Genomic DNA, 10,671 nt, shown 5'->3' with positions numbered 1-10,671 from the left:
AGCTATGAATGGGGGTGTTGGGGAATTAATACTCTCGTCGAAGCACAGTTTGGAGCAACTACTTCCATGTCAGGTTACATTACTCTCCGAATCCTCTGCCTTATGTCAGTAATCGCATTAGTCTGTGCACAAACACAATGAAGTGGAGCCCCTCTATCAGGGGGTCTTTTTGTAAGTCGTTATGTTAATTTGTTGTACTGCATTGTTAGGTATACCATGAGCTAATTCTTGAGTGAACAAGAAATTACATGAATATAATGTATATATGAAGAAAAGGTAATGTACTTTTTACAATGTAATAAATGTAATGAAACTGGATTGTTGTCTTATTCATGGGTGTTAGTAAATTATGCATTAATCAAATCACAGCTGGATCTGTGGTGTAAAACATCTGGATTTTTATTTCAAAGCAGAATGTGAAACTTTTTTTTTCTTAGTAAACTAACTGTATCAGAAACTACAGAGTGATTCTGGCAGAAAAACAACCGTTAAAATTGTCTTTGTACATGGAATGTAAAAACAATATCAGTAAATAAGGGATACGAATGACAAGCCATGGGGATTATTAATTTAATCTAGTCTAAAAATAATGCAATCCCGTAAAAGGAAGACGGTAACATAAATGCATACAGTACTTCACTCACAAAAAAAATGTTTTAACACCTTCCGAGGGCTACCCGATGTCGTCAAAAACACCTACTTACAGCATCTTCCATCACACTATACCAGCTACAAAAACAAAGATCCATCTGAAATACAACTGCAACCTTTAAAAAAACACCCCAAATCGAGCATCTCTAGCTCATCTTCACTTGGCATCCAGCTTGGCCATTTCCTGAAGGTATATCCCGATGCTCTCGCTGTCAAACAGTACAAAGTAAATGTTTTTCAGGGAAGAGGTCGTTGCGGAGACAAAATGGTTGGAGATTGCCTTGAGGATCAGCTGGGCGGCTGTTTGCTTTGGGAATCCATTCCTAGAACCAGGAGAGATGCACAGATGTGGGCTCAATTTCAATTTGTCTTGCTGCGATTCCTATCTCTTTGCTGCTTCCTGAACCTTATTTGAGTATAAGGTTCAATGTCCCTCCCTGGACCTTTTTCTCAAATGTGTTTTAAGGAATCGAGGAAAGATAAATTCAGAGCCCTAGTTCAGACCGCTGAGGCCCCTTTTTTTATTACTGGAAACCAAATTTATGAATTGTACCTTTTTAAAATAACAATGTTATTGTTACTCAGCAGGTTACCACCCAACCATTTTTGTGAGTCTAGTGCCTGTCTGATAATCTCACTACAGGCCTGATGGAAACGGTCAAATTGTCTGTAAATTTCCTAACTGTCGACAAAACAAAATACGCTACACAAAGGTGGATATGTTTTGGGGCTGTGATACGATTATGCAACAAATTCCGGTGGAAACAATTTATTGTGCAATTGTTGTTAGAATAACCATGTCGAGGTAAATTTGCAGTCACGTGATATGTTGTGTGGTCCTCCCACTACAACGTGAAAAAGCATGCAGATTAGGCTACAGATTAAATAAATGATGGTAAACTTCACAGGTTGGTGAAAGTGCATGATAAACTTAATGCTAGTTTTCAATAGATATCAAGGGTTCTTTTAGGCTGTTGACATGATTGGTGCTTGCCTGCCAATCGACAAATAAATACAATCTCTCTCTTATCCATAATTTCATCATGTAGGCACTGTATCAGCGAGCTGTTGGCTAGAGCGCATGCCGAGACCAGAGCGCATGCCGAGACCAGAGCGGGCACATTTGCTGTTTAAAGCAGACTTTGTGCCCAAACCATCGACCTAGTTAAAAACAAATAGAATTTCAGTTTTTTATTCGGTAAATAAAAAAGTTTTGTGTTCACAAGAAGCCAGTTTGATAGAAAAGCACCGCTGCTGGTAATACAAATGTAAGATCTTAATTTTGATAGGCTACAGCAGGCTATATGTAGCGTACAGCTGCATTTCAGATACACTTGTGTGTCATAGTGGAGACCAACATCTAGCTTGTTACTAAGCTATATAAAACGACAGTTGTTGATGTGTATGGCTGCATTTTTTAAACATTTTGAATGTTGCAGTACTAGGACATTTATTCTGTCTGGTGCTTTAGTGTTTGAGCAAGCAAGAGAGATCTGCGGGTTTTCAGTGAATGTATGTAAATCACGAGGCTCATTTGAATTTGACAGTGATCAAATCAAGATATGGCATCTGTATGGGCATATTCTTTTGTGTGAATTAGAATATTCGCTTGAATATCGTTCGAAAAATTGATGGAAACCTAGCTACTGGTATAGATTTAAACATCATACTGGCTGTATTTCTGTATTTTGAATGTCATATCTAACAACAATGGACTAATGAAACAAATACCAAAAGATAGTTTTTGGGTGGAATTTTCCTTTTAAAGCTGTAGTTGACTAGTCTCACCGGCCAGCAGGAAGTGAGGGGAAGGCCACAGACTTGAGTTTCTTCTCCTCTGCAGCAGAGAGACAGGCCTTGACCGTCTTCTCCAGCTGGTCCTCACACTTCTCCGAGCCCCACTGAGGGATGTTACAGTGGATGACGAAACGAGCTGGCATCCCACTGGCCTGGCTCACCGCAACTACAGGAGGAAGACGCACACACGCACTGACGTTTCGCTCTTCACGTGTAAGTTTAAATGTAGCATTGACAGTGTACTGTAAGGTTGGTTTTGAAGTGAGGTGAGACAATATGTTTCTATCAAGTGGATTATGCTACATTTGGGAATTTGGATAAGCACATTCAGTAATTGCATCCTTTTATAACCATACAAAAGCAAACCCTTTCATCCAGCAGATTTGACATTAGTTTGTGTGTCCGTGTCTCCATACCTGATGCTACCTCCAGAGGTCCCTGTGCTTTCCTCAGTTCTTTCACTGCCTCTAAGAAGTCCCGCCCACCTGCCTTCTCCAGGGCATTGCCTGCAGACCACAGCACACAACAGGTAAGATAGAGTCAAAAGTATAATGGGCTGTGAAGCTTTCGCGATTCTAAGATGAAAAGACGAGCAGGTCTGGCATCCTCACCCACTCCCTCTTTGAGGTCCATCTCAGCATTTGTGGGGTTGATGATTCCCTCCACCTTGATCGTTCCAATCTTGCTAATTTCACTCTCTGTTAGTGAAAGCTGTTAAAGGGGATATAGAGTTGAAGTTATGACAAAGTTACTAAGAAACTTAATGCATACGTGTCATGACCAAGGTGTATGTGGACACCTGATCGTCAAACAACGCATTCCAAAATCATGGGCATTAATATGGAGTTGGTCCCCCCTTTGCTGCTATAACAGCCTCCGATCTTCTGGGAAGGCTTTCCACTAGATGTTGGAACATTGCTGCAGGGACTTGCTTCCATTCAACCACAAGAGCACTAATGAGGTTGGGCAGTGATGTTGGGCGATTCGGCCTGGCTCGCAGTTGTGTTCCAATTCATCCCAAAGGTGTTCGATGGGGTTGAGATCAAGGCTCTGTGCAGGCCACTCAAATTCTTCCACACCAATCTCGACAAACCATTTCTGTATGGACCTTGCTATTCTGTAGCGTTAAGATTTCCTTTCACTGGAACTAAGGGGCCTAGCTCAAACCATAAAAAACAGCCCCAGAACATTATTCCACCTTCACCAAACTTTACAGATGGCACTATGCATTCGGGCAGGTAGCGTTCTCCCTGCATCCGACAAACCCAGATTTGTCCGTCGGACTGCCAGATGGTGAAATGTGATTGATTCATCACTCCAAAGAACACGTTTCCACTGCTCCAGAGTCCAATGGCGGCAAGCTTTACACCACTCCAGCTGACGCTTGGCATTGCGCATGGTCATTTTAGGCTTGTGTGCAGCTGTTCAGCCATGGAAACCCATTTCATGAAGCTCCCAACGAACAGTTCTTGTGCTGACGTTGCTTCCAGAGGAACTCTGTAGTGAGTGTTGCAACCGAGGACAGACGATTTGGCTACCACTTCACTGCTGAGCCATTGTTGCTCCTAGACGTTTCCACTTCACAATAACAGCACTTACAGTTGACCGGGGCAGCTCTAGCAGGGCAGACATTTGATGATCTGACTTGTTGGAAGGGTGGCATCCTGTGATGGTGCCACGTTGAAAGTCACGGAGCTCTTCAGTACGGGCCATTCTACTGCCAATGTTTGTCTATGGAGATTACATGGCTGTGTGCTCGATTTTATATACTGTCAGCAATGGATGTGGCTGAAATATCAGAATCCACTAATTTAAAGGGGTGTCCACATACTTTTGTATATTTTGTGTATCTTTACAATAGGTGTCACAGAATGACAGTTTTGTCATAACTGACATGACATGATACCTTTTGTCCAAGGAACAGGCTTTTCGCTGAGAGGATAGTGAATCCATCGCCTGGTCCATCTTCCACTGTTGAGTTGGCTACGACAGCCTCTTTGTCGTTTTCTGTGCTCTTCTTATCATGGAAAACAGAACACATTCACGCTTCTTATAACACTATAACAAACACATGGACAAATATTGAGATGTTTGCCATCATTCACGAAGCCCATTCATGTGTACTGACCCTTGGCTTGCGACCTGGTTTGCCTTTGCCTTTTTTGGTGGTGGGTTTCTTGATGCTCTTGACGCGTTCCGCCCTCTTCTCTGGCACGGTCACCTGAGTGTCCACCTTCACTCGGCTGCCCCTCTTCTTGGACAATAGTTCCGGGTGGATACGAGGCAGGACCCCTCCGTTTGATATGGTCACCCCTCGGAGAAGCTAAGAGGCCAAAGAACAGGTGAATTAGTTTACTTTTCAATAGGTATTCAGTCTATCATTGGTCAATTTCTTTGCACTGAGAAATACTTTTAGTGAAGTGGTAAAAAAATCCTGCTAAAATGAAGAACATTGTGTAATTAGTTTAAGTCCAAACCTAAACCCCAATTGAGATTTTGTGGCAGGACTTAAAACAAGCAGTTCATGCTTGAAAGCCCACAAATGTCACTGAGTTAAAGCAGTTCTGTATGCAAGAGTGGGCCAGAATTCCTCCACAGTGATGTGAGAGACTGATCAACAACTACAGGAAGTGTTTGGTTGCAGTCATTGCAGCTAAAGGTGGTACAACCAGTTATTGATTGTTGGGTGTTTAATAAAATAAAATAAGTATACATTTTTCCGGTTATTTGTTCACTCAGGCTCCCTTTATCTAATATTAGGTTTTGGTTGAAGATCTGATAACATTAAGTATAAAAAATATGCAAAAATAGAGAAAATCAGAAAGGGGGCAAAAACTTTTTTACAGCACTGTATGTCTTGTCAGGATATCGGGCCTCAATAAATCATTTTACAACTTGGGGTTAACCACGAAGCGGTGGCAGTTCATGCCTGATGCCATATGGCGTCATCTGTACCTTCCTGAACCCTTAAGACAAAGGGACAACCTTCATCATAGTTTCATGGATCCCTATTGAGAAATATACTGCAATATAATATAGTGTAACGATGATGCAATGAAGTGGAACGACAAGCACTGACATTTTCTAAATGTTTGTCTATTTTAATGGGAATTATACTGTACCTGGTTGAGCTCCTCGTCGTTGGCTACAGCCAGTTTAATGTGCCGAGGAGTTATTCTGCCTTTTTTGTTGTCCCTTGCTGCATTTCCTGCCAACTCCAAAATCTCAGCTAAACAAATAAATTAATGTCATTAGAAAATCTTCAGACAAAAATTATAAAGTATCAGTTATATACTGAACAAAAATACAGTGCATTCAGAAAGTATTCAGACCCCTTGACTTTTTCCACATTTTGTTACGTTACAGCCTTGTTCTAAAATGGATTCAATTGTTTTCTCATCAAGGTGAACCTGTATAGTGATCATGCTGTTTAGTCAGCTTCTTGATATGCCACACCTGTCAGGTGGATGAATGATCTTGGCTAAAGGAGAAATGCTCACTAACAGGGATGTAAACAAATGTGTGCACAAAATTTGAGAGAATTTTTTTTGTGCGTATGGGAAATTTCTGGTATCTTTTATTTCAGCTCATGAAACATGGGACCAACACTTTACATGTTGCATTTATATTTTTATTCAGTATATATTTTAGATACCATTTTTCCAGTTATATTGGACACACAACTGAATTGAAGAAAGACGTGTGTGTTTTCATTCAGGTGAGACAACAACCTGCCAGGTACTCTATGACGGCTGCCATGTAGACGGGTGCCCCCATGCCGATGCGGTACTTGTGTGTCCCTGTGCGTAGATACCTCATCATCCTCCCCACAGGAAAGATGACCCCTGCTCTGGCAGAGCGGGACAGCTTGGTGCTCTTCTTCTTCCCTCCTCGGGCTGACATCTTGCCTCAGCTATGTCTACCTGGGAGGACAACAGTCCATTTACCATGGTTAGTGTTTAGGATGGAGATTGAAACTATGTTAAATGGGTCATTTGTACTGTACAGGCAACGATGAACCAATTGAAATACACTACAGCAATGTGTAAAACTGTTTTTATAATTACCACCTGTTTTGTTTGCCCAAATGAGTTTTATAAAGACTCAATGTACTCCTCCAAAAGCTTGCAAATGTGCCACGTTGAAGCTTCCATACATTGACTAGATGCTGGTGTGTACATGTAGCATAACCAAGTCTGAGCGTGGAAAGTTGGAACTTGTCAGCAGGCTATTTGACCACTCATTATTTAAACTGATAACACATGCTTAAACAAATCTGTGCAGATCTGTAAACTTGAGAAACAAAGAATGAGATTCCAGGTTGAGAAGGGGCCTTTCAGGAGCATCATATCGTCCTCGTGTAGGCCTACAGTTTGCAAAGCTGATAAGATCAGACTGAATAAAACTAGCAAAGCACACTAACAGATATCATTGGAAGACAATTCCAAAATACGATGGAATAAGAGGCCTACAATATTTAAGAATTAAATTGCGTGCCATATAGGATTATTTAATTAACGCATCAGTATTTTTATTTATTCTTTGTAAATACTTCATATTTGTATAGTATTTAGTCTGCTTTTCAAGGTAAAAATGGTAAGGGTAGCCAACGTACTTTCCCAAAGGTAACTATGTAAACAAACTCAATAATACCGTACAGAAAACGGCCGCGGTGGCCTACAGACTCGTTTTGGAAATGGCATTTGCAATCTGAGACCCGACGTATATTATTTAGAATACATTGATTTGTGCATCTTGAATGCGTTTTGGATTCTGGATTGCTCACATGCACATGACAAATAAAAGAACAAAAGATCATACCACCTAGTATAATAGCTTACAATAGGCTACTCGACAAACAGTAATTTAATTAATGCTTTTTTTGTCAAATATGAAGTCTTAAATGTAACTACAGATCCTAAACGACATAGCAATATTAAATGTACAAAAATCCATGAATATGACAAATGTTTATAAATCTACGCGCCATTATGCAGGAAAAAAAATAACCCCTCGATACGTTTTTCTTCTGACCGGTTCCTCCTATCGCAACAGGATTATGCTAATATAATATAACTATCTATCTAATCAATTGCCTTGCTTTAAATTGGTTGCCTATCCACTAGACATCCGCGGCTGTTGTTCTCAAATAGAAATGTCTGGGACATCGGGCCATAACCTTTCTTGTAATTATGTTCCTCCCATGCAACAGCGCAACCCCCATTTTGTTTTCAATCCATTGGATGTGTAATCTCGTCAGACATGGTCGGAAAGGAACGTTCTTTCCGAGACGCAGCTCGCCACAAAACGCAATAAACCGGATATGCGCGAGAGTGAAATTATCCAAGTTTGATACCTGTTTTTCCTCCTTAACACGAATCGATGCAGGCCTGATCTTCTCTTTCACAAATCTCAGAGGAATGGCTGTATTCGCTGTCCTTATGCGGATCCTGTTCATAAAACTACAACCAACGTACGTACATAGGCTACATAGGGGGCTGGCTCTACTACTACTGATGCTGCAAAGGGGAAAAATTCAGTCCGGGGAAAGTAGAATGAAAACGCCCCCTTAACATGGCTTGAAGGGGAGAAGAATGTTGGTTGAAAGGAACGCAATGTGCTTGAATATATACGACTGAATTTGGCCTTGTATGCTTATAGAGCAGTTTGAAAAATGTGTCAATTATAAATTCTGGATACATATATACACACTAAGTGGCCAGTTTAGTACCGAGCCTCCAGAACAGCCTGAATTCTTCAGACATGGATTCTGCAAGGTGTGGTGTTCAAACGTTGTTCAATTGGTATCAAGAGACCTAATGAGAGCCAGGGAAACATTCCCCATATCATTACACCACCAGCAGCTTGTACCGTTGACACCAGCAGGATGGGACCATGGATTAATGCTGTTTACGCCAAATCCTGATTCTGCCATTGGCATGAAGCAACAGGAACTGGGATTTCTTCCGACCAGGTGATGTTTTTACACTCCTCAATTGTCCAGGGTTGGTGATCACGTCCCCACTGGAGCCGCTTCTTATTTTTAGCTGATAGGAGTTGAACCCGGTTTGGTCGTCTGCTGTAATAGCTCATCCGTGACAAGGACCAACATGTTGTGCGTTCCGAGATGCCGTTCTGCACACCACTATTATACTGCGCCTTATTTGCCTGTTTGTGTCCTGAATGTTAATTTGCACGATTCTTGCCCTTCTTCAACCACTCTCATTTGGCTCCCGAGTGGCGCAGTGGTCTAAGACACTGCATCTCAGTGCAAGAGGCATCACTGCAGTAGCTGGTTCAAATCCAGGCTGCATCACATCCGACCGTGATTGGGAGTCCCATAGGGTGGCGCACAATTGGCCCAGCATCGTCTGGGTTTGACCGTCATTGTAAATAAGAATTTGTTCTTAACTGACTTGCCTAGTTAAATAAAGGTTAAATACATTTTTAAGTTTAATTTTAAAAAAAGCTGTTTTTGCCCACAGGACCTCCGCTGACTGTTTTTGTTTGTTGCACCATTCTCTGTAAACCATAGACACTGTTGTGGGTGAAAGCCCAGTGTATTAAATACAGAAATGCATTATTTACATAAGTATTCAGACCCTTTGCTATGAGACTCGAAATTGAGCTCAGGTGCATCCTGTTTCCATTGATCATCCTTGATGTTTCTACAACTTGATTGGAGTCCACCTGTGGTAAATTCAATTGATTGGACATGATTTGGAAAGTCACACACCTGTCTATATAAGGTCCCACAATTGATAGTGCATGTCAGAGCAAAAACCAAGCCATGAGGTCGAAAGAATTGTCCGTAGAGCTCCGAGACAGGATTGTGTCGAGGCACAGATCTGGGGAAGGGTACCAAAACAATTCTGCAGCATTGAAGGTCCCGAAGAACACAGTGGCCTCCATCATTCTTAAATAGAACTTTGGAACCACCAAGACTTTTCCAAGAGCTGGCCGCTCGACCAAACTGAGCAATCGGGGGAGTAGGGTCTTGGTCAGGGAGGGGACCAAGAACCCGATGATCACTCTGACAGAGCTCTGTGGAGATGGGAGAAACTTCCGGAAGGAAAACAATCTCTGCAGCACTCCACCAATCGGGCCTTTATGGTAGAGTGACCAGACGGAAGTCACTCCTCAGTAAAAGGCACATGACAGCCCGCTTGGAGTTTGCCAAAAGGCACCTAAAGACTATCAGACCATTTAGAAACAAGATTCTGTGGTCTTTGGACTGAATGCCAAGCGTCACATCTGAAGGAAACCTGGCACCATCCCTACGGTGAAGCATGGTGGTGGCAGCAACATGCTGTGGGGATGTTTTTCAGCGTCAAGGACTGGGAGACTAGTCAGGATCGAGGGAAAGGTGAATGGAGCAAAGTACAGAGAGATCCTTGATGAAAACCTGCTCCAGAGCGCTCAGGACCTCAGACTGGGGCGAAGGTTCACCTTACAACAGGAAAGCCAAGACAACGCAGAAGTGGCCTCGGGACAAGTCTCTGAAAAAGATTGCGCCGAAGACCATGGCTGACGTCTTACATTCTCCCAACCAATTGTGCAATTTTTCTATTACATTTTTTGCATTTTGTGTAACTTATTTCTTTACTTATTGTGTACATAATGTTGCTGCTACCGTCTCTTATGACCGAAAATAACTTCTGGACATCAGAAAAGCAATTACTCACCACGGACTGGAAGAAACTTTTCCTTTAACGAGTCCGACAAGAAGGATATCCTGCTCTCACTGGAACAGGCCCAGATCCACGCCTTTAGCGTAAAGAAACGACCCCGGAAAAGGGGATGCAGATCGGGGATCCTTCTGAGACTCCGGAGGCGAGCGAGTAAACCCCCAATGCCTTCACATCTTCTTGCTAAGGTGCAATCGTTAGAAAATAAAATTGATGCCCTAATACTAAGATTATCCTACCAACAGGACATTAAAAACTGCAACATCTTATGTTTCACCGAGACGTGGCTGAACGAAGAAACCGACAATATAGAGCTGGCAGGATTTTCCATGCACCAGCAGAACAGAGACACTACCTCTGGTAAGACGAGGCGTGGGTGTGTGTCTTTTTGTCAATAACAGCTGGTGCGCGATGTCTAATATTAAATAAGTCTTGAGGTATTGCTCGTCTGAGGTAGAGTACCTTATGATAAGCTGTAGACCACACTATCTACCAAGAGAGTTCTCATCTGTATTATTCATAGCCGTCTATTTAG

General features: G+C 42.1%; 1 protein-coding gene across 1 annotated transcript; it reads right to left on the bottom strand.

Annotated features, from left to right (window-relative positions):
• Positions 1 to 376: 376 nt before the first annotated feature.
• Positions 377 to 7,977, bottom strand: LOC115153153 (core histone macro-H2A.2). The gene is made up of 9 exons (XM_029698270.1): positions 7,805 to 7,977; positions 6,180 to 6,371; positions 5,571 to 5,677; positions 4,577 to 4,771; positions 4,355 to 4,465; positions 3,060 to 3,159; positions 2,865 to 2,954; positions 2,440 to 2,614; positions 377 to 974 (listed from the first exon to the last, which is right to left on the bottom strand). Exons 2-9 carry the CDS (start codon positions 6,349 to 6,351, stop codon positions 809 to 811), a joined length of 1,116 nt encoding a protein of 371 aa, XP_029554130.1. The 5' UTR covers positions 6,352 to 6,371; positions 7,805 to 7,977; the 3' UTR covers positions 377 to 808.
• Positions 7,978 to 10,671: the final 2,694 nt, after the last annotated feature.

The sequence above is a fragment of the Salmo trutta genome, chromosome 18 (assembly GCF_901001165.1).
Source record: "Salmo trutta chromosome 18, fSalTru1.1, whole genome shotgun sequence".
NCBI lineage: Eukaryota > Metazoa > Chordata > Actinopteri > Salmoniformes > Salmonidae > Salmo > Salmo trutta.
Note: the sequence above shows the minus strand (reverse complement) of the source record. Positions and strands in the feature narration are given on the sequence as shown.

Excerpts from the sequence above, each read along its gene's own strand:
- LOC115153153 (XM_029698270.1), bottom strand. The coding sequence starts at position 6,351 with ATGTCAGCCCGAGGAGGGAAGAAGAAGAGCACCAAGCTGTCCCGCTCT. Across the intron at positions 4,466-4,576 it reads AACCAGGTCGCAAGCCAAGG|AAGAGCACAGAAAACGACAA; the intron begins GTCAGTACACAT and ends TTCCATGATAAG. Across the intron at positions 3,160-4,354 it reads GCCTGTTCCTTGGACAAAAG|CTTTCACTAACAGAGAGTGA; the intron begins GTATCATGTCAT and ends CCCCTTTAACAG.